The following is a 26,226-nucleotide window of genomic DNA, read 5'->3' on the forward strand; positions in this document are numbered from 1 at the left end:
GGTCCCGAGGCTCCGGTACCGGGCTGAGGGGGGACTCTGAGGCGATCCCGGACTCCGGTACCGGGCTGAGGGGACTCTGAGGCGATCCCGGACTCCGGTACCGGGCTGAGGGGGACTCTGAGGCGATCCCGAGGCTCCGGTACCGGGCTGAGGGGACTCGGAGGCGATCCAGGGACTCCGGTACCGGGCTGAGGGGGGACTCTGAGGCGATCCCGGACTCCGGTACCGGGCTGAGGGGGACTCTGAGGCGATCCCGGGACTCCGGTACCGGGCTGAGGGGGACTCTGAGGCGATCCCGGGACTCCGGTACCGGACTGAGGGGGACTCTGAGGCGGCCGCCGCTCCCATGATTGGAACCGCACTAACCAAGGCACCTTTGGGGTCACCCCAGCCTCTCACCAGCCACACCGTGCCCACTGCCGGACTGCGGAGGTGCCACTAAATACCCAAATAACCAATCTCACGGTTTTTATGTTGATTTTCACCCCGTTTGGAGATGCCGCCATCGTTCCCGGTCCGGCATCGCAGCCCCGCCTCAGCGGTTCTTCCGCCACTCAACCTGAGAACCTCCATCAATCATTTTTGGGGCTGAATCCCATTGGTTACTGCCGGGTGGGGCGGGGCTTGCAGGGTATAAAAGGCACAGGAAGCACGCTCCCCTCAGCGCTGTTCCTGCCGCCTGTCAGTCCGAGTCCCGCCATGACCGCCGCGCTCCAGCCCCTCCGCGCCCTCAGCCGCGCCGCGATGGAGCCCCGCGCCCGCCGCCTGCACCTCAGCGCCGCTCGGTACGGCCGGGACAGCGGGGGATGTGCGGGGATGCTTGGGAGGGAGGTGGGAGCAGCGCCCGCCGCTCTATGCCGGGGCCAGTCACGCTGGGGGCTGTGAGAGGGGGAAGCCCAGCCCGGCCCGGCCCGGTTCGGTTCGAGCTGTCCCCGGGTTGGGGTCGCGGCTCGTGTGGCCCCAGCGGTTCCGGGGGCGGCGGGCGGGCCCCCAGCGGCCGCGGTGGGAGCTGCAGGCTGATGAAATCCCGCGGCCGCCTTGCGTGGGAGTGCGGGGCTGCCCCGGCACGGGGGGTGAGACCGCCTCGGAGCGGGGCTGGCCTCGGGTGAGGGGGATGGAAATACTCCCGAGCAATCCCTGGGGTGAGGGGGATGGATGGAAACACCTCTATCATCCCCCAGAATAAGAGGAACCGGGACCGCTTCACAGCGGGGCTGTCCCGGCGTGAGGGGAACGGAGACACCCCGGGCTGAGGGGGGCAGAGATCGCCTCACACCGGGGCTCCTCCGGGGCCATGGGGACAGAGAGCCCCCGATCATCCCCCAGAATGAGAGACACAGAGACCTCCTGAGTGATAAAGAAGGAGATCACCACCCTCTCTTTTGAATTATTTCTTGGCATGAGGGGGACAGAGAGCCCAGAACATTCTGTGAGGTGACAGGGATAGAGACCACCTGAGCACTCACTGCTGTGACAGCGACAGAGACCCCCGAGCATCCCACCCTGCTCCAAACAATGTTTGCACAACATCCTCAGGCTTGCATGGAGCGGAATTTTGGGGTGTAATCAATGATCCTGGTGGGTCCAGCTCAGGATATTCCAGGATATTCTGCCCCATTTGGCCCCAGCCTTGATGCTGGAACCGAGCCTAAAACGTGACCGGGCACAAAGGTGCTAAAGGCCCTGATAAAGCACAAGGGATGGAGCTTTATTTTCCTCTGGGTTTCCCGCTCCATCCTGCCCGAGGCTGGCAGCAGGGCTGTGCTGACCCTTTCCCATTTTCCCCTTGGTTTCCTGCTCCATCCTTCCCGGTTCCCGGGCTGTGCTGACCCTTTCCCCGCTCCATCCTTCCCGGTTCCCGGGGCTGTGCTGACCCTGTTCCCCGCTCCATCCTGCCCCGTTCCCGGGGCTGTGCTGACCCTTTCCCCCGCTCCATCCTGCCCCGTTCCCGGGGCTGTGCTGACCCTTTCCCCCGTGGTTTCCTGCCCGGTTCCCGGGGCTGTTCTGACCCTTTTCCCGTGGTTTCCTGCCCGGTTCCCGGGGCTGTGCTGACCCTTTCCCCCGTGGTTTCCTGCCCGGTTCCGGGGCTATTCTGACCCTTTCCCCCGTGGTTTCCTGCCCGGTTCCCGGGGCTGTGCTGACTCTGTTCCCCGCTCCATCCTGCCCGGTTCCCGGGGCTGTGCTGACCCTTTCCCCCGCTCCATCCTGCCCGGTTCCCGGAGCTCTGCTGACCCTGTTCCCCCGCTCCATCCTGCCCGGTGCCCGGGGCTGTGCTGACCCTGTTCCCCCGCTCCATCCTGCCCGGTTCCCGGGGCTGTGCTGATCCTGTTCCCCGTGGTTTCCTGCCCGGTTCCTGGAGCTGTGCTGACCCTTTCCCCCGCTCCATCCTGCCCGGTTCCCGTGGCTGTTCTGACCCTGTTCCCCCGCTCCATCCTGCCCGGTTCCCGGGGCTGTGCTGACCCTTTTCCCGTGGTTTCCTGCCCGTGTCCCGGGGCTGTGCTGACCCTGTTCCCCCGCTCCATCCTGCCCGGTTCCCGGGGCTGTGCTGACCCTTTCCCCATGGTTTCCTGCCCGGTTCCCGGGGCTGTGCTGACCCTTTCCCCCGCTCCATCCTACCCGGTGCCCGGGGCTGTGCTGATCCTTTCCCCCGCTCCATCCTGCCCGGTTCCCGGGCCTGTGCTGACCCTTTCCCCCGTGGTTTCCTGCCCGGTTCCGGGGCTGTGCTGATCCTTTCCCCCGCTCCATCCTGCCCGGTTCCCGGGGCTGTGCTGATCCTTTCCCCCGCTCCATCCTGCCCGGTTCCCGGGGCTGTGCTGACCCTTTCCCCCGCTCCATCCTGCCCGGTTCCCGGGGCTGTGCTGATCCTTTCCCCCGCTCCATCCTGCCCGGTTCCCGGGGCTGTGCTGACCCTGTTCCCCGTGGTTTCCTGCCCGGTTCCTGGAGCTGTGCTGGCCCTTTCCCCCGCTCCATCCTGCCCGGTTCCCGGGCTGTTCTGATCCTTTCCCCCGCTCCATCCTGCCCGGTTCCCGGGGCTGTGCTGACCCTGTTCCCCGCTCTATCCTGCCCGGTTCCCGGGATTGTGCTGACCCTTTCCCCCGCTCCATCCTGCCCGGTTCCCGGGGCTGTGCTGACCCTTTCCCCCGTGGTTTCCTGCCCGGTTCCCGGGGCTGTGCTGACCCTTTCCCCCGCTCCATCCTGCCCGGTTCCCGGGGCTGTGCTGACCCTGTTCCCCGCTCCATCCTGCCCGGTTCCCGGGGCTGTGCTGACTCTTTCCCCATCTCCATCCTGCCCGGTTCCCGGGGCTGTGCTGACCCTTTTCCCGTGGTTTCCTGCTCGGTTCCCGGGGCTGTTCTGATCCTTTTCCCCCGTGGTTTCCTGCCCGGTTCCGGGGCTGTGCTGACCCTTTCCCCCGTGGTTTCCTGCCCGGTTCCCGGGCTGTGCTGACCCTCTCCCGTGCAGCGGGGACGCCGTGGTGATCTCGGGCAGGAAGCTGGCGCGGCAGATCCGGCAGGAGGCGCGGCACGAGGTGCAGCAATGGGTGGCTGCCGGCAACAGGAGGCCGCACCTGAGCGTGGTGCTGGTGGGCGAGAACCCGGCCAGCCACTCCTACGTGCTCAACAAAACCAAAGCGGCGGCCGATGTGGGTGAGTGCGAGCTTTCCTGCCCTAAAAACGCGCTTTGGTTGGGAATCCTCGATGCTGGGAGGTTTTTTTTTGGGTTGTTCCCACCCGTTGGTTTTTTGGCTTCACCTAGAATTTATGTTCTGAATGTGATCAATTGGATCCTTCAGGGCAGGATTGGGGTTTTTCAGCTTTCCCAGAGCCATAAGAAGCACAAGAGGGGATTTTTAGCCTTCTTTTCCCATCTGCCTGGGACACAGTCCCTGTTCAGCAGTTCTGGCTCCATCCTGCAGTCCAAGGTCCTGCTTGGGGTCAGGGCAATAAATGGAGTCATTTAAGCTGGGTCTGAGCAGCTGAAGCTGCTTTTGGAGCTGGGATTTTGAGCGAGCATCCCTTTTTTACTGTGCCCATATGGTTTTGTTTTCATGGCAGCAGCCTTGGCTTGGGTTTGTCCCTGCTCTGGCAGGGTCCCAAACCCCCTTTCCCAGACCACCAGCCCCATAAAATCATCCCAAATAAGGTTTGTGAAGGTCTGTCCAGCCTGGGAGCTGCACAAACCCTTCCATGCTCTGCGTGCACCTCTCACATTTAACCAGGCAACAAAACAGGGTGGAAAACGCCCAAAACGTGGGGAATTCACTCTTTTGTGACCTTGTGCATTTGGTGATTGCAGGGATCAGCAGCGAGACCATCCTGAGGCCGGCCTCCATCAGCGAGGAGGAGCTGCTGGAGCTGATTGCCAAACTCAACGGTGACGCGGCCGTGGACGGGCTCCTGGTGCAGCTGCCCCTGCCTGGTGAGCAGCTCAGCTCAGCTCCCCTCCTGCATTCCCAGGAAGCTGCCAGGGAACTGCCCCCATCTGCCCTCAGCAGCCCTGCAGGAACTGCCCCCATCTGCCCTCGGCAGCTCTGCAGGAACTGCCCCCATCTGCCCTCAGCACTGCCCCCATCTACCCTCGGCAGCTCTGCAGGAACTGCCCCCATCTATCTGCCCTCGGCAGCTCTGCAGGAACTGCCCCCATCTATCTGCCCTCGGCAGCTCTGCAGGAACTGCCCCCATCTATCTGCCCTCAGCAGCTCTGCAGGAACTGCCCCCATCTGCCCTCGGCAGCTCTGCAGGAACTGCCCCCATCTGCCCTCAGCAGCTCTGCAGGGCTGGCTGGCGGTATCGGCTTCCCCAGCTGGGCGTGGGCGGCCTTGGGCTGCAGATAAACCCCCTCGGGGTGGGCAGGGCTGGCACTGCAGAGTGGGCAGGGCTGTGCTGGCAGCTGCCCTGGCAGGGATGGGCACAGGCACGTCCCACACGCTGCATGCAGGGGCTCAGCTCGGGGGCAGGGTCACTGCTCCAGTTTGGGGCTGCAGTGCCAGCTCAAGGTTTAAGGTCAGAGCTCCAGTTTGGGGTTGCAGTTCCAGTCTGGGGCTGCAGTTCCAGCTCAAGGTTTAAGGTCACAGCTCCAGTTTGGGGCTTCAATTCCAAAATGGGGTTGCAGTTCCAGTTTGGGGCTCAGGGTTGCAATTTCAGCTCAGGGCTCAAGGTCACAGCTCCAGTTTGGAGTTGTAGTTCCAGCTCAAGGTTTAAGGTCACAGCTCCAGTTTGGGGTTGTAATTCCAGTTTGGGGCTGGGGTTGAAATTCCAGCTCAGGGTTCAAGGTCACAATTCCAGTTTGGGGTCACAATTCCAGTTTGGGGTCACAATTCCAGCTCAAGGCCTGGGGTCAAAGCTCCAGTTTGGAGTCACAATTTCAGCTGAAGGCTCAGGGTCTAAATTTCAGTTTGGGATCACAATTCCAGCTCAGGGTCTAAATTTCAGTTTGGGATCACAATTTCAGCTCAAGGCTCGGGGTCACCATTTCAGTTTGGGGTGACAATTCCAGTTTGGGGTCACAATTCCAGCTCAAGGGTCATGGTCAGAGCTCCAGCTCAGGGTCACAATTTCACTTTGGGAGCACAATTCCTGCTCAAGGCTCAGAGTCACAATTCCAGCTCGGGGTTGCAATTCCAGCTCAGGGTCACAGTTCCAGTTTGGGGTCACAATTCCAGCTGAAGGCTAAGGGTCACAATTTCAATTTGGGGGTCACAATTCCAGGTCAGGGTCTAAATTTCAGTTTGGGGTCACAATTCCAGCTCAGGGTCACAGTTCCAGTTTGGGGTCACAATTCCAGCTCAAGGCTTGGGGTGACAATTTCAGTTTGGGGTGACAATTCCAGCTGAAGGCTCAGGGTCAGAGCTCCCGTTTGGGGTCAGAGCTCCATGCCAGGGCTTGGGCTCACATCTGGCAGCACATCTGGCAGCCCAGCCCAGCTGTGCCCCTGCCCTGTGCAGAGCACATCGACGAGCGCCGCGTGTGCAACGCCGTGAGCCCGCACAAGGACGTGGACGGGTTCCACGTGCTCAACGTGGGCAGGATGTGCCTGGACCAGGACTCCATGCTGCCCGCCACGCCCCGGGGCGTCTGGGAGATCATCCAGAGGACAGGTGGGCATGGGGGTGCCTGCTGGGGGGGGACATGGGGATTGGGAATTCAGGCTGGGTGGGAGATGGGGATTGGGAATTCAGGCTGGGGTGGGACGTGGGGACATGGGGGTTCCTGCTGGGGGGGACATGGGGATCTGGGGACTTGGGAATTCCTGCTGGGGGGGACATGGGGGTGCCTGCTGGGGGGGCATGGGGATTGGGAATTCAGGCTGGAGTGGGACATGGGGGTTCCAGCTGAGATGGGAGATGGGGATCTGGGATTTGGGAATTCCTGCTGGGGTGGGAGATGGGGACGTGAGGATTGCGAATTCCTGCTGGGTGGGACATGGGGATCTGGGAATTCAGGCTGGGTGGGACGTGGGGATTGGGAATTCTTGCTGGGTGGGACATGGGGATTGTGAATTCAGGCTGGGTGAGACATGGGGATCTGGGAATTCCAGCTGAGATGGGAGATGGGGATCTGGGATTTGGGAGTTCAGGCTGGGGTGGGACATGGGGATTGGGAATTCCAGCTTGAGTGGGACATGGGGATTGGGAATTCTTGCTGGGTGGGACATGGGGACATGGGGGTACCTGCTGGGGGGACATGGGGTTTGGGAATTCCAGCTTGAGTGGGACATGGGGTTTGGGAATTCCTGCTGGGTGGGACATGGGGGTTCCTGCTGGGGGGGAGATGGGGATTGGGAATTCAGGCTGGGGTGAGACATGGGGGTTCCAGCTGGGATGGGATATGGGGATCTGGGATTTGGGAATTCTTGCTGGGGGGGACATGAGGATTGAGAATTCCTGCTGAGTGGGACATAGGGACTGGGAATTCTTGCTGGGTGGGACATGGGGGTGCCTGCTGGGGGGGACATGGGGATCTGGGATTTGGGAATTCCTGCTGGGTGGGACGTGGGGATTGGGAATTCCAGCTGGGATGGGACATGGGGACATGGGGTTTGGGAATTCTTGCTGGGTGGGACATGGGGATCTGGGATTTGGGAATTCAGGCTGGGTGGGACATGGGGATTGAGAATTCCTGCTGAGTGGGACATAGGGACTGGGAATTCTTGCTGGGTGGGACATGGGGACATGGGGGTTCCTGCTGGGGGGGACATGGGGATCTGGGAATTCCAGCTGGGATGGGAGATGGGGATTTGGGGATTCTGGGAGTTACAGCTTGGGTGGGAGCTGCTGCTGCTGCAGTGTTTGGAGATTGCTGGGAATTCCAGCTCAGGACAGCAGGGACAGCAGGGCCAGGGAGGGATTGTCCTGTCCTGAAGGACATCAAGGACAGGGAGGGATTGTCCTGTCCTGAAGGACATCAAGGACAGGGAGGGATTGTTCTGTCCTGGGAACATCAGGGCCAGGGAGGGATTGTCCTGCTCTGCTCTGCCCTAAGGGGGCCTGAGCTCAAAACTCAGCCAGTTTTGGGGTGTCTGTGCAGGGCTCCCAGGGATGATGTTGGGGTGCTGTTCAGAGCTCTCAGGGTTGGATTTTGGGATGCTTATTCAGGGCTCTCAGGGGTGATGTTGGGGTGCTGTTCTGGGCTCTCAGGGGTGATGTTGGGGTGCTGTTCAGGGTTATCAGGGGTGATTTTGGGGTTCTGTGCAGGGTTATCAGGATTGGATTTTGGGATGCTGTTCTGGGCTCTCAATGGTGATGTTGGGGTGCTGTTCAGGGTTATCAGGGTTGGATTTTGGGGTGCCTGTTCTGAGCTCTCAGCGTTGGATTTTGGGGTGCTGTTCTGAGCTCTCAGGGGTGATTTGGGGGTGCTGTTCAGGGCTCTCAGGGTTGGATTTTGGGGTGCCTGTTCTGGGCTCTCAGGGTTGGATTTTGGGGTGCTGTTCAGGGTTATCAGGGTTGGATTTTGGGATGCTTATTCAGGGCTCTCAGGGGTGATTTTGGGGTGCTGTTCAGGGCTCTCAGGGCTGGATTTTGGGGTGCCTGTTCTGGGCTCTCAGTGCTGGAATTCGGGGTGCTGTGCAGGGTTATCAGGGTGGGATTTTGGGGTGCTGTTCAGAGCTCTCAGGGCTGGATTTGGGGGTGCTGTTCAGGTTATCAGGGCTGGATTTCGGGGTGCTGTGCAGGGTTATCAGGGCTGGATTTGGGGGTGCTGTTCAGGGCTCTCAGGGGTGATTTTGGGGTGCTGTTCTGGGTTATCAGGGCTGGAATTCGGGGTGCTGTTCAGAGCTCTCAGGGCTGGATTTCGGGGTGCTGTTCAGGGTTATCAGGGCTGGAATTCGGGGTGCTGTTCAGAGCTCTCAGGGCTGGATTTCGGGGTGCTGTTCAGGGTTATCAGGGCTGGAATTCGGGGTGCTGTGCTCAGCAGCAGGGCTCAGCCAGCCCAGGGCAGCGTGCCAGGCTGTGCTCTGTCGCTCTGTGCCCGCAGGGATCCCCACGCTGGGCAGGAACGTGGTGGTGGCGGGCAGGTCCAAGAACGTGGGCATGCCCATCGCCATGCTGCTGCACACCGACGGCAGCCACGAGCGGCCCGGAGGTACGGCTGGGAACCAAACACACACACAAACACCTCCCAACCTGCTGAAATTCTGAGCTATTTCTCGGAGTTATTTCTCAGAGGAGTGAGTTATTTCTCAGAGGAGTGAGTTATTTCTCAGAGGAGTGAGTTATTTCTCAGAGGAGTGAGTTATTTCTCAGAGGAGTGAGTTATTTCTCAGAGGAGTGAGTTATTTCTCAGAGGAGTGAGTTATTTCTCAGAGGAGTGAGTTATTTCTCAGAGGAGTGAGTTATTTCTCAGAGGAGTGAGTTATTTCTCAGAGGAGTGAGTTATTTCTCAGAGGAGTGAGTTATTTCTCAGAGGAGTGAGTTATTTCTCAGAGGAGTGAGTTATTTCTCAGAGGAGTGAGTTATTTCTCAGAGTTATATTTCTCAGAGTTAGTTATTTCTCAGAGTTAGTTATTTCTCAGAGTTAGTTATTTCTCAGAGTTAGTTATTTCTCAGAGTTAGTTATTTCTCAGAGTTAGTTATTTCTCAGAGTTAGTTATTTCTCAGAGTTAGTTATTTCTCAGAGTTAGTTATTTCTCAGAGTTAGTTATTTCCCAGAGTTAGTTATTTCCCAGAGTTAGTTATTTCCCAGAGTTAGTTATTTCCCAGAGTTATATTTCTCAGAGTTATATTTCTCAGAGTTATATTTCTCAGAGTTATATTTCTCAGAGTTATATTTCTCAGAGTTATATTTCTCAGAGTTTTATTTCTCAGAGTTTTATTTCTCAGAGTTTTATTTCTCAGAGTTATATTTCTCAGAGTTATATTTCTCAGAGTTATATTTCTCAGAGTTATATTTCTCAGAGTTATATTTCTCAGAGTTATATTTCTCAGAGTTATATTTCTCAGAGTTATATTTCTCAGAGTTATATTTCTCAGAGTTAGTTATTTCTCAGAGTTAGTTATTTCTCAGAGTTAGTTATTTCTCAGAGTTAGTTATTTCTCAGAGTGAGTTTTATTTCTCAGAGTGAGTTTTATTTCTCAGAGTGAGTTTTATTTCTCAGAGTGAGTTTTATTTCTCAGAGTGAGTTTTATTTCTCAGAGTGAGTTTTATTTCTCAGAGTGAGTTTTATTTCTCAGAGTGAGTTTTATTTCTCAGAGTGAGTTTTATTTCTCAGAGTGAGTTTTATTTCTCAGAGTGAGTTTTATTTCTCAGAGTGAGTTTTATTTCTCAGAGTGAGTTTTATTTCTCAGAGTGAGTTTTATTTCTCAGAGTGAGTTTTATTTCTCAGAGTGAGTTTTATTTCTCAGAGTGAGTTTTATTTCTCAGAGTGAGTTTTATTTCTCAGAGTGAGTTTTATTTCTCAGAGTGAGTTTTATTTCTCAGAGTGAGTTTTATTTCTCAGAGTGAGTTTTATTTCTCAGAGTGAGTTCTATTTCTCAGAGTTATTTCTGAGTTATTTCTCCTGCTGAAATAACCCCCAGTGTGGCCTCGGAATGCCAGAGCTGTGCAGGGAAATGGTCTGGAAAGGGCTCCGAGGGGGTGAAATGCATTTTAAGGAGGAGAATTTTGCTCCTCACAGCTGCCTTCTGGAAAAATCTCCCAACATCCAACATTTATAGATTTCCAAAAGTGGATTGTGGAAGTGCCAGTGGCTTGGAGGGTGACAGTGCCAGCTCTGCAATGACACTGCACAGACTGTTAGTCTGTTAAATTTCTTTTATAAAAGAATGCAAAATAATGAGTTATTTACAGAAAGTGAGTGAGAAAGTTCATTACAAGAATGTGAACGTCAGAAGGTTCAGAAAATCTTCAGAGCCACCTGAGGAGCTGCCATGGAGGGTGACAGTGCCACCTCTGCAATGCCACTGGGCAAACTAACAGTCTGTTAAATTTCTCTTTTATAAAAGAATGCAAAATAATGAGTTATTTACAGAAAGTGAGTGAGAAATGTCGACATCAGAAGGTTTAGAAAATCTTCAGAACCCAGGGTGGCACCTCCTCAGGAGCTGCCATGGGGGGTGACAGTGCCACCTCTGCAATGACACTGGACAGACTGTTAGTCTGTTAAGTTTTTCTTCTTTTATAAAGGAATGCAAACCAATGAGTTATTTACAGAAAGTGAGTGAGAAATGTCGACATCAGAAGGCTCAGAAAATTCAGAACCACCTCAGAAGCCCATGGGGGGTGACAGTGCCACCTCTCCAATGACACTGGGCAAACCAACAGTCTGTTAAATTTCTCTTCTTCCATAAAAGAATGCAAACCAATGAGTTATTTACAGAAAGTGAGTGAGAAATGCCGACATCAGAAGGTTCAGAAAATCTTCAGAGCCACCTCAGAAGCCCATGGAGGGTGACAGTGCCACCTCTGCAATGACACTGGGCAAACCAACAGTCTGTTAAATTTCTCTTCTTTTATAAAGGAATGCAAAATAATGAGTTATTTGCAGAAAGTGAGTGAGAAATGTCGACATCAGAAGGTTCAGAAAATCTTCAGAGCCACCTCAGGAGCTGCCATGGGGGGTGACAGTGCCACCTCTCCAATGCCACTGGGCAAATCAACAGTCTATCAAATTTCTCTTCTTCCATAAAAGAATGCAAAATAATGAGTTATTTACAGAAAGTGAGTGAGAAAGTTTGCTACAAGAATGTAAAGGTCAGGAGGCTCAGAAAATCTTCAGAACCACCTCAGAAGCTGCCATGGGGGGTGACAGTGCCACCTCTGCAATGACACTGGACAGACTGTTAGTCTGTTAAATTTCTTTTATAAAAGAATGCAAAACCAATGAGTTATTTACAGAAAGTGAGTGAGAAATGTCGACATCAGAAGGCTCAGAAAATCTTCAGAGCCACCTGAGGAGCTGCCCTGGGGGGTGCTGGGGTCTCTCAGAGCCCCCCAGGCCACCCCGGTGTCCCCTGTGCCCGCAGGTGACGCCACGGTGACGATCTCGCACCGCTACACGCCCAAGGAGCAGCTGAAGCAGCACACCATCCGTGCTGACATCGTGGTGGCCGCTGCAGGTCAGCCTGGGGGGTGGGCTGGGCACAAAGAGGAATCAGATTTTGGGGTTCTGCCTTTGGGGAGGGGTGGGGTGGGAGATCAGCAGGATTGGGGGGCAGCTTCTGGGGTGCAGCACCCCAAAATACACCCTGGGAGCTGCACAGGGATCCCAAAATCCCCCCCTGAGAGCCCTGAACAGACACCCCAAAGTCCACCCTGGGACCCTGCACAGACACCCCAAAATCCACCCTGAGACCATGAACAGACACCCCAAAATCCACCTGCACAGGGACCCCAAAATCCACCCTGGGACCACCCCAAAATCCACCCTGGGCATCCCTGCAGAGTCACCCCAAAATCCACCCTGGGAACATTGGGATGAGGGGGACCAGGGGGTAGATTTGCATTTCTTAGGATGGTTTTGATTGGGAAAAACCCTTAGAACTCCTGAATCCAATAATTCTGGGAAGCTGGAAATCCCAGATGGGTTGGGACATCCTGGGAATGTTGGGATCAGGGGATGTGGAGCCCCCTGAGAGTGAGGTTGTTTTCCTGAGGCTCAGGCTGTGTTTTCCCGAGGCTCAGGCTGTGTTTTCATGGATCTGTGTTTTCCCGAGGCTCAGGCTGTGTTTGTTTTCCAGGCATCCCCAACCTGATCACGGCTGACATGATCAAGGAGGGCGCGGCCGTCATCGACGTCGGTATCACCCGCGTGCAGGACCCGCTGACGGCCCGGCCCCGCCTCGTGGGCGACGTGGACTTCGAGGGTGAGGGGGCTCGGGGTGGGCTCAGGGTGGGCTCCTTGGGCTCAGGGTGGGCTCAGGGTGGGCTCCTTGGGCTCAGGATCAGCTCCTTGGGCTCAGGATCAGCTCCTTGGGCTCAGGATGGGCTCAGGGTCAGCTCAGGGTGGGCTCCTTGGGCTCAGGGTCAGCTCCTTGGGCACAGGGTGGGCTCAGGGTTTTGGGATCCATGGATTATCCCCTCTCCCACAGTTTTGGGATCTATGGATTATCCCCTTTCCCAAATCAGCTCCTTGGGCTCAGGGTGGGCTCCTTGGGCTCAGGATCAGCTCCTTGGGATCAGGATGGGCTCAGGGTTTTGGGATCTATGGATTATCCCCTCTCCCAAATCAGCTTCTTGGGCTCAGGATGGGCTCCATGGTTTCAGGATGGGCTCCTTGGGCTCAGGGTGGGTTCAGGATCAGCTCCTTGGGCTCAGGGTTTTGGGATCCATGGTTTATCCCCTCTCCCACAGTTTTGGGATCTGTGGATTATCCCCTTTCCCAAATCAGCTCCTTGGGCTCAGACAAGGGTGGGCTCAGGATGGGTTCCTTGGGCTCAGGGTGGGCACAGGGTGGGCTCCTTGGGTTCAGGATGGGCTCCTTGGGTTCAGGATCGGCTCCTTGGGCTCAGGATGGGCTCCTTGGGCTCAGGGTGGGCTCAGGGTTTTGGGATCCATGGTTTATCCCCTCTCCCACCGTTTTGGGATCTATGGATTATCCCCTTTCCCAAATCAGCTCCTTGGGCTCAGGATCAGCTCCTTGGGATCAGGATGGGCTCAGGGTGGGATCCTTGAGCTCAGGATGGGCTCAGGGTCAGCTCAGGATCAGCTCCTTGGGATCAGGATGGGCTCAGGGTTTTGGGATCCATGGTTTATCCCCTCTCCCACAGTTTTGGGATCTATGGATTATCCCCTCTCCCAAATCAGCTCCTTGGGCTCAGGGTGGGCTCCTTGGGCTCAGGGTGGGCTCAGGGTCAGTTCAGGGTGGGCTCAGGATGGGCTCAGGGTTTTGGGATCCATGGATTATCCCCTCTCCCACAGTTTTGGGATCTGTGGATTATTCCCTCTCCCAAATCAGCTCCTTGGGCTCAGGGTCAGCTCAGGATCAGCTCCTTGAGCTCAGGATGGGCTCAGGGTCAGCTCAGGGTGGGCTCCTTGGGCTCAGGATCAGCTCCTTGAGCTCAGGGTGGGCTGAGGGTTTTGGGATCCATGGTTTATCCTCTCTCGCACAGTTTTGGGATCTATGGATTATCCCCTTTCCCAAATCAGCTCCTTGGGCTCAGGATGGGCTCAGGGTCAGCTCAGGGTGGGCTCCTTGGGCTGAGGGTGGGCTCAGGATGGGCTCAGGGTGGGATCCTTGGGATCAGGATGGGCTCAGGGTTTTGGGATCCATGGTTTATCCCCTCTCCCACAGTTTTGGGATCCATGGTTTATCCCCTCTCCCACAGTTTTGGGATCCATGGATTATCCCCTCTCCCACAGTTTTGGGATCTATGGATTATTCCCTCTCCCAAATCAGCTCCTTGGGCTCAGGGTCAGCTCCTTGGGCTCAGGATGGGTTCCTTGGGCTCAGGATCAGCTGCTCGGGGCACTGGGGAGGGGACAATCCTGGTTTGTGTCCCTGAGCTCGGGGTTCTCCCATGGGGACACCCCAGAGGAGCCTCCTGAGCCTCAGCAGTTGGGTCTGTGCCTCTGCTCCAACCCCAGGCTTGGATTTGGCATTTCTGTGCTAAAAATCACCTTTTGGGCCTGGCTTTTTGGCGCTTTCAGGCCTGGCTTTTTGGCGCTTTCGGGCCTGGCTTTTTGGCGCTTTCAGGCCTGGCTTTTTGGCGCTTTCGGGCCTGGCTTTTTGGCACTTTCGGGCCTGGCTTTTTGGCACTTTGGGGCCTGGCTTTTTGGCGCTTTCAGGCCTGGCTTTTTGGCACCTTCAGGCCTGGCTTTTTGGCACTTTCGGGCCTGGCTTTTTGGCGCTTTCGGGCCTGGCTTTTTGGCGCTTTCGGGCCTGGCTTTTTGGCACTTTCAGGCCTGGCTTTTTGGCACTTTCAGGCCTGGCTTTTTGGCATTTTCAGGCCTGGCTTTTTGGCACCTTCGGGCCTGGCTTTCTGGCACTTTTGGGCCTGGCTTTCTGGCACTTTCAGGCCTGGCTTTTTGGCGCTTTAAGGCCTGGCTTTTTGGCACTTTCAGGCCTGGCTTTTTGGCACTTTCAGGCCTGTCTTTTTGCTGGTTTGGACCTTTGTGCTTCCAGGCCTGGCTTGGTGCTTTTCCCCCCCTTGTCCTTCACCCCCAGGCCAGGCCTTGCCCTACTTTCCAGCAGGATAAACCCACCCAGACCCCCACAGAACCTGCCTGGCTTTAGGCTGGGCAGCCTGGCCTGGCCCTTCAGCCCAGCTTTTCCCTCAGGGGTGAGGAAGAAGGCGAGCTACATCACACCCGTGCCCGGCGGCGTGGGGCCCATGACGGTGGCCATGCTGATGAAGAACACCATCATCGCTGCCAAGAAACTGCTGAAAACCTGTGAGCTGCAGGCTCTGCCTGCCTAAACTGGGCTGGGCTTAACCAGGGATCCCTCAGAGCTGGGTTTAACCAGGGATCCCTCTGAACACCATCATGGCTGCCAAGAAACTGCTGAAAACCTGGGAGCTCCACGTTTTTTTTGAGCCTAAACTGGGCTGGGCTTATCCAGGGGCCCCTCAGAGCTGGGTTTAACCAGGGATCCCTCTGAACACCATCATGGCTGCCAAGAAACTGCTGAAAACCTGGCAGCTCCAGGCTCTGCCTTCTTAAACAGGGCTGGGTTTAACCAGGGATCCCTCAGAGCCTGGTTTAACCAGGGATCCCTCTGAACATCATCATGGCTGCCAAGAAACTGCTGAAAACCTGTGAGCTGCAGGCTCTGCCTGCCTAAAGTGGGCTGGGCTTAACCAGGGATCCCTCAGAGCTGGGTTTAACCAGGGATCCCTCTGAACACCATCATGGCTGCCAAGAAACTGCTGAAAACCTGGGAGCTGCAGGCTCTGCCTGCCTAAACAAGGCTGGGATTAATGAGGGGTCCTCCAAACCAGGTTTAATGGGGGGGGGGTCCCTCTGAACTGGGTTTAATGAGGGCCCCTCAGAGCCAGGCCTGACCTCGCCATTCCAGCCTGCCAGGCCGACAGCAAATGCAATATTTCAATATTTGTTATTTATTGTCCTTTCCCCAACCTGAGCTCACAGGGATTGGCTGAGCTGGGATTATCCAAACTCCTCCTGCTTGGTTTTGGGTTGGGATTATCCAAACTCCTGCTTGGTTTTAGAGCTGGGATTATCCAAACTCCAGCTTTGTATCCACACTCCAATTTTGTGTTTGAGCTGGGATTATCCAAACTCCTGCTTGGTTTTAGAGCTGGGATTATCCAAACTCCTGCTTGGTTTTAGAGCTGGAATTATCCAAACTCCTCCTGCTTTGGTTTTGGGTTGGGATTATCCAAACTCCAGCTTTGTATCCACACTCCAGTTTTGTGTTTGGGCTGGGATTATCCAAATTCCTGCTTGGTTTTAGAGCTGGGATTATCCAAACTCCTGCTTGGTTTTGGGCTGGGATTACCCAAACTCCTGTTTGGTTTTGGGTTGGGATTATCCAAACTCCTTCTTGGTTTTAGAGCTGGGATGATCCAAACTCCTGCTTGGTTTTAGAGCTGGGATTATCCAAATTCCTGCTTGGTTTTAGAGCTGGGATTATCCAAACTCCTGCTTGGTTTTGGGCTGGGATTATCCAAACTCCTGCTTGGTTTTAAAGCTGGGATTATCCAAACTCCAGCTTGGTATCCACACTCCAATTTTGTGTTTGAGCTGGGATTATCCAAACTCCTCCTGCTTGGTTTTGGGCTGGGATTATCCAAACTCCAGCTTTGTATCCACACTCCAATTTTGTGTTTGAGCTGGGATTATCCACAGTCCTCTGCTTGGTCTTGGGTTGGGATTATCCAAACTCCTGCTTGGTTTTGGGCTGGAATTATCCAAACTCCTGCTTGGTTTGGGCTGGGATTATCCAAACTCCTGCTTGGTTTTAGAGCTGGGATTATCCAAACTCCAGCTTTGTATCCACACTCCAATTTTGTGTTTGAGCTGGGATTTACCTGCCCTGCTCTGCTCCTGTTTGGATCCCAGCACTCCCAGTTTCCCCTCAGGGCTGGATCTGTAGTTTAAGCTCTTCTCTAGAGGAATTACTTGAAAAAATAAATTAAAATTAAAGCCATACTTTAGTCCTGGCTCTGTGCAGGCCTGGGCTGGTGGAGCCTGTTCTGGATGTAGCTGGGCTGGGCTTTTCTTGCTCTCTGGATTAAAGGTGAATTTTTAAAGCCTGTTCTAGGTTGGGTTTTTCTTTGGATTAAAGGTGAATTTTCAAAGCCTGTTCTAGGCCTAGCCTGTTCACTCTCTGGATTAATAGTGAATTTTTAAAACCTGTTCTAGGCTGGGCTTTTCTTTGGATTAAAGGTGAATTTTTAAAGCCTGTTCTAGGCTGGGATTTCCTGCTCTTTGGATTAAAGGTGAATTTTCAAAGCCTGTTCTAGGTTGGGTTTTTCTTGCTCTCTGGATTAAAGGTGAATTTTTAAAACCTATTCTAGGCTGGGCTTTTCTTGCTCTTTGGATTAAAGGTGAATTTTTAAAGCATCTTCTAGGCTGGGATTTTCCTTGGATAAATGGTGAATTTTTAAGCCTGTTCTAGGCTGTGTTTTTCTTGCTCTTTGGATTAATAGTGAATTTTTAAAGCCTGTTCTAGGTTGGGTTTTTCTTTGGATTAAAGGTGAATTTTTAAAGCCTGTTCTAGGTTGGGTTTTTCTTTGGATTAAAGGTGAATTTTCAAAGCATCTTCTAGGCTGGGCTTTTCTTTGGATTAATGCTGAATTTTTAAGCCTATTCTAGGCTGGGCTTTTCCTGCTTTTTGGATTAATAGTGAATTTTTAAAGCCTGTTCTAGGCTGGGATTTCCTGCTCCTTGAATTAAAGGTGAATTTTCAAAGCCTGTTCTAGGTTGGGTTTTTCTTTGGATTCAAGGTGAATTTTTAAGCCTGTTCTAGGCTGGGATTTCCTGCTCCTTGGATTAAATGTGAATTTTTAAAGCCTGTTCTAGGCTGGGCTTTTCCTGCTCCTTGGATTAAAGGTGAATTTTTAAAGCCTGTTCTAGGCTGGGCTTTTCTTTGGATTAATGGTGAATTTTTAAGCCTGTTCTAGGCTGGGCTTTTCCTTGGATAAATGGTGAATTTTTAAGCCTGTTCTAGGTTGGGATTTTCTTTGGATTAATGGTGAATTTTTAAAGCATCTTCTAGGCTGGGTTTTTCCTGCTCCTTGAATTAAAGGTGAATTTTAAAGCCTGTTCTAGGCTGGGCTTTTCTTTGGATTAATGGTGAATTTTCAAAGCATCTTCCAGGCTGGGCTTTTCCTTGGATAAATGTTGAATTTTTAAGCCTCTTCTAGGCTGGGCTTTTCCTGCTCCTTGAATTAAAGGTGAATTTTCAAAGCCTGTTCTAGGCTGGGTTTTTCCTGCTTTTTGGATTAAAGGTGAATTTTTAAAACCTGTTCTAGGTTGGGTTTTTCTTTGGATTAATGGTGAATTTTTAAGTCTGTTCTAGGCTGGGATTTCCTGCTTTTTGGATTAAAGGTGAATTTTTAAGCCTGTTCTAGGCTGGGATTTCCTGCTCCTTGGATTAAAGGTGAATTTTTAAAACCTGTTCTAGGCTGGGCTTTTCTTTGGATTAAAGGTGTATTTTTAAAGCATCTTCTAGGCTGGGCTTTTCTTTGGATTAATAGTGAATTTTTAAAGCCTGTTCTAGGTTGGGGTTTTTTTTGGATTAATGGTGAATTTTTAAGCCTGTTCTAGGCTGGGCTTTTCTTTGGATTAAAGGTGAATTTTTAAGCCTGTTCTAGGTTGGGTTTTTCTTTGGATTAAAGGTGAATTTTTAAGCCTATTCTAGGCTGGGCTTTTCTTTGGATTAAAGGTGAATTTTTAAGCCTGTTCTAGGCTGGGATTTTCTTGCTCTTTGGATTAATAGTGAATTTTCAAAGCCTGTTCTGGGTTGGGTTTTTCTTTGGATTAATAGTGAATTTTCAAAGCCTGTTCTAGGCTGGGCTTTTCTTTGGATTAAAGGTGAATTTTTAAGCCTGTTCTAGGCTGGGATTTCCTGCTCTCTGGATTAAAGGTGAATTTTTAAAGCCTGTTTTAGGTTGGGTTTTTCTTTGGATTAAAGGTGAATTTTCAAAGCCTGTTCTAGGCTGGGCTTTTCTTTGGATAAATGGTGAATTTTTAAGTCTGTTCTAGGCTGGGCTTTCCTGCTTTTTGGATTAATGGTGAATTTTCAAAGCCTGTTCTAGGCTGGGCTTTTCTTTGGATTAAAGGTGAATTTTCAAAGCCTGTTCTAGGTTGGGCTTTTCTTTGGATTAATGGTGAATTTTCAAAGCCTGTTCTAGGCTGGGATTTCCTGCTCTTTGGATTAATGGTGAATTTTTAAGTCTATTCTAGGGTGGGCGTTTCCTGCTTTTTGGATTAAAGGTGAATTTTCAAAGCCTATTCTAGGTTGGGCTTTTCTTGCTCCTTGAATTAAATGTGAATTTTCAAAGCCTGTTCTAGGCTGGGATTTCCTGCTCCTTGGATTAAAGGTGAATTTTTAAAGCTTTTTTGTAACCAAAGAGCAGCTGGGCGTGGGGGAGCTCCTGCACCGTGTGTAAAGTGTGAGTAGCTCAGGCTGCCTCAATAAAGTGTGAGAAAACCAAAAATTTCCTTTTTGTGCCCTGGAATGATGAATGTTTTCATAACAATTGGGGTTTTCTAATAATTTATAATATTGAAATAATTGGATGCTTGTACTTCTGGAAGGGAGCAGGGCTTGGGTTTAAAGCTTGGGTTTTTTATGTCTATATAATGATATATTTTAATATCTAGATATAATTATATATATCTATATTTATATAATATTAATTATAAATATATATTATAATAATTATACTAAATAGAGCATATATTTTCCATATTTCTATATATAAATTATAGATATATATAATTATAATTATGTGTATTTATGTATATAATTATATATTTTATATTTATATAGAATTCTATTTTATGTTTCTATATAGAATTCTATATTTAATATAGAATTATATATTTAATATAGAATTGCATATTTAATATAGAATTCTATATTTAATATAGAATTATATATTTAATATTTATATCTATAGTTATATATTATACACTTTTACATTTATAAAATGATATCTATTTGATAGTTTTATACATAATTACATATCTTATATATAATGATATATATTTAATATAGAATTATATATATTATGTATTTTATAGAATTCCATTTTACATTTTTAGATATAATTATATATCTTATATATAATTAGATAAGATATATTTTATATCTATAATATTTATATATTATAGATATATTTATTTATATATATGTATGTATATGTATATGTGTATATATATATATATATATATATATTTATATATAATTATGTATTTTAAAAATGGAATTATTTCTCATTTTTGGGGTTCCCAATGAAACACAGCAGAGCTCAGGCTGTGGGAAGTTTTTATTGGGTTGTGTTGAGAGAAATCCAACCTGGTTCAGTGGGGCCGTGCTGGAGGCTGAGCCAAAACAAAGAAACAAAACCCCAAAAGGGACAAAACCCCAAAAGGGACAAACTGAGCCCAAAGGGGACAAACTGAGCCCAGAGGGGACAAACTGAGCCCAAAAGGGACAAACTGAGCCCAAAGGGGACAAACTGAGCCCAAAAGGGACAAACTGAGCCCAAAGGGGACAAAACCCCAAAGGGACAAACTGAGCCCAAAGGGGACAAACTGAGCCCAAAGGGGACAAACTGAGCCCAAAGGGACAAACTGAGCCCAAAGGGGACAAAACCCCAAAGGGACAAACTGAGCCCAAAGGGGACAAACTGAGCCCAAAAGGGACAAAACCCCAAAAGGGACAAACTGAGCCCAAAAGGACAAACTGAGCCTAAAGGGGACAAACTGAGCCCAAAGGGGACAAACTGAGCCCAAAAAGGACAAACTGAGCCCAGAAGGGACAAACTGAGCCCAAAGGGGACAAACTGAGCCCAGAGGGGACAAACTGAGCCCAAAGGGGACAAACTGAGCCCAGAGGGGACAAACTGAGCCCAAAGGGGACAAAACCCCAAAAGGGACAAACTGAGCCCAAAGCCGAGCTCTGCCCCAGGGCCCAGCTCCCAGAGCCCTGGGCAGCAGGGACAGAATTAAACCGGGATTAAAACCTTGAACCTGCCCAGAGCACTCAGCAGCTGGCACAGGGTGGGCATAGGAGCTACAGGAGGGGTTGGGCAGTGCCAGGGCAGGGGTTGGGCAGTGCCAGGGCAGGGGTTGGGCTCTGCCTCGAGTGCCCGGGGCTGTGCCAGAACCAGAATGAGCAATGCCATAAACAGGGAATGGCCTTGGAGGATTGGGGTATTTACAGGGGTCAGGAACAGACCAGTTACAGGGTTGAACTGGTGTCACTGGTGCCCAGTTAGCTGGTGTCACTGGTGCCCAGTTCCAGTGTTAAACTGGTGTCACTGGTGCCCAGTTCCAGTGTTAAACTGGTGTCACTGGTGCCCAGTTAGAGGGTTGAACTGGTGTCACTGGTGACCAGTTAACTGGTGTCACTGGTGCCCAGTTCCAGTGTTAAACTGGTGTCACTGGTGCCCAGTTATAGGGTTGAACTGGTGTCACTGGTGCCCAGTTCCAGTGTTAAACTGGTGTCACTGGTGCCCAGTTACAGGGTTGAACGGGTGTCCTATGTACAGTGTTGAACTGGGGTCCAGTTGCAGTAATGTGTCACTGGTGTCCCAGTGTGTCACTGGTGTCCCATTTACAGTGTTGAACTGGTGTCCCAGGGTTAACTGGTTTCCAGTTTCAGTGTGTCACTGGTGTCCCAGGGTTAACTGGTTTCCAGTTACAGGGTTTAACTGGTGTCCCAGTGTTAACTGGTTTCCAGTTTCAGTGTGTCACTGGTGTCCCATTTACAGTGTTGGTGTCACTGGTGTCCCAGTGTCACTGGTGTCCCAGTGTTAACTGGTTTCCAGTTTCAGTGTGTCACTGGTTTCCAGTGTCACTGGTGTCCCATTTACAGTGTTGGTGTCACTGGTGTCCCAGTGTTAACTGGTTTCCAGTTACAGGGTTTAACTGGTGTCCCAGTGTCACTGGTGTCCCAGTTGCAATGTTTAACTGGTGTCCCATGTACAGTGTTGGTGTCACTGGTGTCCCAGTGTTAACTGGTTTCCAGTTACAGTGTGTCACTGGTGTCCCATTGACAGTGTTGGTGTCACTGGTGTCCCATGTGCAGTGTTGGTGTCACTGGTGTCCCAGTGTTAACTGGTTTCCAGTGTCACTGGTGTCACTGGTGTCCCATTTACAGTGTTGGTGTCACTGGTGTCCCAGTGTTAACTGGTTTCCAGTTTCAGTGTGTCACTGGTGTCACTGGTTTCCAGTTTCAGTGTGTCACTGGTGTCCCATGTACAGTGTTGGTGTCACTGGTGTCCCATGTACAGTGCTGGTGTCACTGGTGTCCCAGTGTTAACTGGTTTCCAGTTTCAGTGTGTCACTGGTGTCCCAGTTGCAATGTTTAACTGGTGTCCCATGTACAGTGTTGGTGTCACTGGTGTCCCAGTGTTAACTGGTTTCCAGTTTCAGTGTGTCACTGGTGTCCCACAAGAGCCCCAGTGCTGCTGGTGTCAGTGTCAGGTCAGTTCTGCTCAGGGAAGGGGCCTGGGGGCTCTGGGAGTGAGAAACCTGAAGGATTCATCCAGGAAAAACGACAAAAAAAATCGATTCCAGGGGTGTTGGGAGCAGCGTTCCTAAACCAGGGCTGGGAGAAAAAGAGAATTCCTTTAAACCCTCACCATGGCTGGGAAGAGCTGGAGGGAGAGGGTGGGAAGAGCCCCTGGGGACCCCAGAATGGTGCTGGGCACTGGGAGGAGCTGCTGGGTGGGACTGGGAGCACTGGGGGCAGGGGCTGCTCCTGCTGCTGGGTGGCAGAGCCAGAGGGAATCCTGGATTCCTCCTGGGAGAATCCTCCAGGGAGAACCCTTGGATTCCTCTGGAGAGGAACTCGGATTCCCCCGGGCAGGGAATTCCTCCAGAGGGAACCCTTGGATTTCCCTGGGGCTGTTCCTGGCAGAGGGTACAGGTGAGGATGAGGGGTGGGCGACCCAAGGGCCTCGCTACGGCCACCGTTGCCATTTCCCTGTGGAAAGCAGCATCAGGAGCCATCCCTGACTGCCTCTTCATCCCAGGAGCCTCTTCCTCCTCTTCATCCCCATCTTGTGTTTCCTCCTCTTCCTCCTCTTCATCCCCATCTTGTGTTTCCTCCTCTTCCTCCTCTTCATCCCCATCTTGTGTTTCCTCCTCTTCCTCCTCTTCATCCCCATCTTGTGTTTCCTCCTCCTCCTCCTCCTCCTCATCCCCATCCCAGCTGCCTTCTCTTCCTCAGCCCCATCCCAGAAACCTCCTCCATCCCCATCCCAGGTGCTTTCTCCTTTCTTTGCCTAAACCACCAATCCCACCCTTCCTGTGCCAAAATCACCAATCCCACCTTTCTGGGGCCAAAATCACCAATCCCACCCTTCCTGTGCCAGAACCACCAATCCCACCTTTCTGGGACCAAAACCAATCCCACCTTTCTGGGGCCAAAACCACCAATCCCACTTTTCTGGGGCCAAAACCACCAATCCCACCTTTCTGGGACCAAAACCACCAATCCCACTTTTCTGGGGCCAAAACCACCAATCCCACCTTTCTGGGGCCAAAACCACCAATCCCACCTTTCTGGGGCCAAAACCACCAATCCCACCCTTCTGGGGCCAAAACCACCAATCCCACCTTTCTGGGGCCAAAACCACCAATCCCACCCTTCTGGGGCCAAAACCACCAATCCCACCCTTCCTGTGCCAAAACCACCAATCCCACCTTTCTGGGGCCAAAACCAATCCCACCCTTCCTGTGCCAGAACCACCAATCCCACCTTTGCGGCCCCGTTTCGCCGCCAGCGGCGTTGCCTTCGCCCAGTGGTAAGAGAGGGAATTATGGAGCACACGACCCTAAAATCCACCAGGGCACGTGACCCTAAATCCACTGGGGCGTGGGACCCTAAAACCCACCGGGGCTTGGGACCCTAAAACCCACCGGGGTTGGGACCCTAAAACCCACCGGGGCTCGGGACCCTAAAACCCACCGGGGCTCGGGGCCGCCAGGGCCGCCTGTCCGGCAGAGAGGAACGCCCCCCGTTTCCTTTACCCGTCCGTGACCGCGGCGCTATCTCTACCTAGCCTAGATATAAATTAAATTAAATTTGGGGCCCCCGGCGGGCGGGCGGGGCTATAGCGTGGTCTCGCTGCCCATGTCCCGCGGGGCCTTCTCGGTGTCGCTGTCCTCGTAGTCCGACTCCATCTCGATCTTCACCTGGGGCACGGCACAGATGGGGTTGCGGGAGTAGTTAAAGGCGGGAGACGACGGGCACGAGATCTTCAGGTGCAGGGTGATACTGGGGGGGAGAGGGGGGTGAGCAGGGGGGCTGCCCCAGACCCACCCCAGACCCACCCCAGGGGTGCTGCCCCCGCCCCAAACCCACCCCAGACCCACCCGGGGGTGCTGCCCCCGCCCCAAACCCACCCCAGGGGTGCTGCCCCCGCCCCAAACCCGCCCCAGACCCATCCAGGGGTGCTGCCCCTGCCCCAAACCCGCCCCAAACCCACCCCTGGGTGCTGCCCCTGCCCCAAACCCACCCCAGACCCACCCCGGGGTGCTGCCCCCGCCCCAAACCCGCCCCAGACCCACCCCGGGGGTGCTGCCCCAGACCCACCCCGGGGTGCTGCCCCTGCCCCAAACCCGCCCCAGACCCACCCCGGGGGTGCTGCCCCTGCCCCAAACCCACCCGGGGGTGCTGCCCCCGCCCCAAACCTGCCCCAGACCCACCCCTGGGTGCTGTCCCCGCCCCAAACCTGCCCCAGACCCACCCCTGGGTGCTGCCCCCGCCCCAAACCCACCCATGGGTGCTGTCCCCGCCCCAAACCCACCCCGGGGGTGCTGCCCCCGCCCCAAACCCACCCATGGGTGCTGCCCCTGCTCCAAACCCACCCCAGACCCACCCCGGGGTGCTGCCCCAAACCCGCCCCAAACCCACCCCTGGGTGCTGTCCCCGCCCCAAACCCACCCCAGACCCACCCCGGGGTGCTGCCCCAAACCCGCCCCAGACCCACCCCGGGGTGCTGTCCCCGCCCCAAACCCGCCCCAAACCCACCCCGGGGTGCTGCCCCAAACCCGCCCCAGACCCACCCCGGGGTGCTGCCCCTGCCCCAAACCCGCCCCAGACCCACCCCGGGGTGCTGCCCCTGCCCCAAACCCGCCCCAGACCCACCCCGGGGTGCTGCCCCCGCCCCAAACCCGCCCCAGACCCACCCCGGGGTGCTGCCCCTGCCCCAAACCCGCCCCAAACCCACCCGGGGGTGCTGCCCCAGAGGTTTTGAGCTGAGGGGATCCCAAATTTCCCCCAGGGATGGCATCGGGGTCCCGGTTACCTGCGGTCCATGTCGGAGCCGTTCGGGGACGAGTCAGAGCGCAGAGCTCCGGGGGGAGGCCCTCTTTCCTGGGGGGACACAGAGCTGAGACACTGCCCAGGTGACCCCAGGCCTTCATCCCGATTGTCCCTGCCCGGCTCTGGGGTGTCCCCCTGTCCTCGGGAGCCCCCGGTGGCCCCGCGCCCACCTCCTCGTCGCTGCTGCTGTCGCCTTTGTTGCCTTTCTTCTTCTTCTTCTTGTCGTCCTCCTTCTTCTTCTCCTTCTCGGGGATGATGTTGTCGATCCAGGCCAGGTCGTGCTGGGAGAAGACGAAATCCAGGAGCCTCCTCACCAGGATCAGGGCCAAGATCTGACAGGGGAGAGGTCCAGGAGCAGCTCAAGCCAAGGTCTGGTGGTGGCCACCAAGCCAAAAACAGGCTTAAATCCCAAAAACCCCTTTGGAGCGAGGATGGGATTACCATGACTGGGTAGATGGTGATGGCCATGGTGGGACCATGCCAAAAATCCCAAAAACCCTTCCAAGGTAGGATGGGGTCACCGTGACAGGGAAGATGATGGGACCATGCCAAAAATCCCAAAAAACCCTTCCAATGTAGGATGGGATCACCATGACGGGGAAGATGATGATGGTGGGACCACACCAAAAATTCCATAAAACCCTTCCAATGTAGGATGGGGTTACCATGATGGGGAAGATGATGGCAGCCATGGTGGAACCATGCCAAAAATTCCATTAAATCCCAAAAAAAACCCCTTTGGATCAAGGATGGGGTTACCATGATGGGGAAGATGATCGCGGCCATGGTGGAACCATGCGAAAAATTCCATTAAATCCCAACAAACCCCCTTTGGATGGAGGATGGGATTACCATGATGGAGAAGATGATGATGGTGGGACCACACCAAAAATCCCAAAAAAACCCTTCCAAGGTAGGATGGGATCACCATGACGGGGAAGATGATGATGGTGGGACCACACCAAAAATTCCAAAAAACCCTTCCAATGTAGGATGGGATCACCATGATGGGGAAGATGATGGCAGCCATGGTGGAACCATGCCAAAAATTCCATTAAATCCCAAAAAAACCCCATTTGGATCATGGATGGGATTACCATGATGAGGAGGATGATGGCAGCCATGATGGAACCATGCCAAAAATTCCATTAAATCCCAACAAACCCCTTTGGATCAAGGATGGGATTACCATGATGGGGAAGATGATGATGGTGGGACCACACCAAAAATCCCAATAAAACCCTTCCAAGGTAGGATGGGATCACCATGACGGGGAAGATGATGGTGGGACCACACCAAAAATCCCATTAAATCCCAACAAAC

The 26,226-nt window shown here is 53.1% G+C and overlaps 2 protein-coding genes across 7 annotated transcripts in view; one reads left to right on the forward strand and one right to left on the reverse strand.

The window, feature by feature from the left end:
* Positions 1 to 627: 627 nt before the first annotated feature.
* On the forward strand, positions 628 to 19,193 carry MTHFD2 (methylenetetrahydrofolate dehydrogenase (NADP+ dependent) 2, methenyltetrahydrofolate cyclohydrolase). 3 transcript variants are annotated; one of them, XR_012583842.1, is made up of 10 exons: positions 628 to 785; positions 3,460 to 3,644; positions 4,294 to 4,416; positions 5,942 to 6,094; positions 8,469 to 8,576; positions 11,456 to 11,548; positions 12,170 to 12,295; positions 14,709 to 16,632; positions 18,283 to 18,531; positions 18,941 to 19,193. XR_012583842.1 is itself a non-coding variant. In XM_074559308.1 (8 exons), exons 1-8 carry the CDS (start codon positions 700 to 702, stop codon positions 14,846 to 14,848), a joined length of 1,014 nt encoding a protein of 337 aa, XP_074415409.1. In that variant the 5' UTR covers positions 628 to 699; the 3' UTR covers positions 14,849 to 16,693. The 3 variants fall into 3 exon arrangements, 1 of the variants encoding a protein (XP_074415409.1); XR_012583843.1 differs by lacking the exons at positions 18,283 to 18,531; positions 18,941 to 19,193 and adding an exon at positions 16,943 to 17,139; XM_074559308.1 differs by lacking the exons at positions 18,283 to 18,531; positions 18,941 to 19,193 and having other exon boundaries at positions 14,709 to 16,693.
* Positions 19,194 to 23,027: 3,834 nt separating this feature from the next.
* The window catches only part of SLC4A5 (solute carrier family 4 member 5), a 44,672-nt gene continuing 41,473 nt past the window's right edge, over positions 23,028 to 26,226 (reverse strand). For all 4 annotated transcript variants that reach the window (XM_074559356.1, XM_074559357.1, XM_074559355.1 and 1 more), the window contains 3 exons: positions 25,074 to 25,235; positions 24,887 to 24,954; positions 23,028 to 23,853 (listed from right to left, as the gene is read on the reverse strand). In XM_074559356.1, coding sequence (XP_074415457.1) covers positions 23,688 to 23,853; positions 24,887 to 24,954; positions 25,074 to 25,235 — 396 coding nt within the window. In that variant the 3' untranslated portion in view covers positions 23,028 to 23,687. The remainder of the gene's footprint in view (positions 23,854 to 24,886; positions 24,955 to 25,073; positions 25,236 to 26,226) is intronic.

This window comes from Zonotrichia albicollis, chromosome 26 (assembly GCF_047830755.1).
Source record: "Zonotrichia albicollis isolate bZonAlb1 chromosome 26, bZonAlb1.hap1, whole genome shotgun sequence".
Taxonomy (NCBI): Eukaryota; Metazoa; Chordata; class Aves; order Passeriformes; family Passerellidae; genus Zonotrichia; species Zonotrichia albicollis.

Bases quoted from the DNA above. Each gene is read 5' to 3' on its own strand.
- MTHFD2 (XM_074559308.1), top strand. From the start codon at position 700: ATGACCGCCGCGCTCCAGCCCCTCCGCGCCCTCAGCCGCGCCGCGATG. The intron at 6,095-8,468 runs GTGGGCATGGGG...CTGTGCCCGCAG, and splicing joins GGAGATCATCCAGAGGACAG to GGATCCCCACGCTGGGCAGG. The intron at 12,296-14,708 runs GTGAGGGGGCTC...CTTTTCCCTCAG, and splicing joins GGGCGACGTGGACTTCGAGG to GGGTGAGGAAGAAGGCGAGC.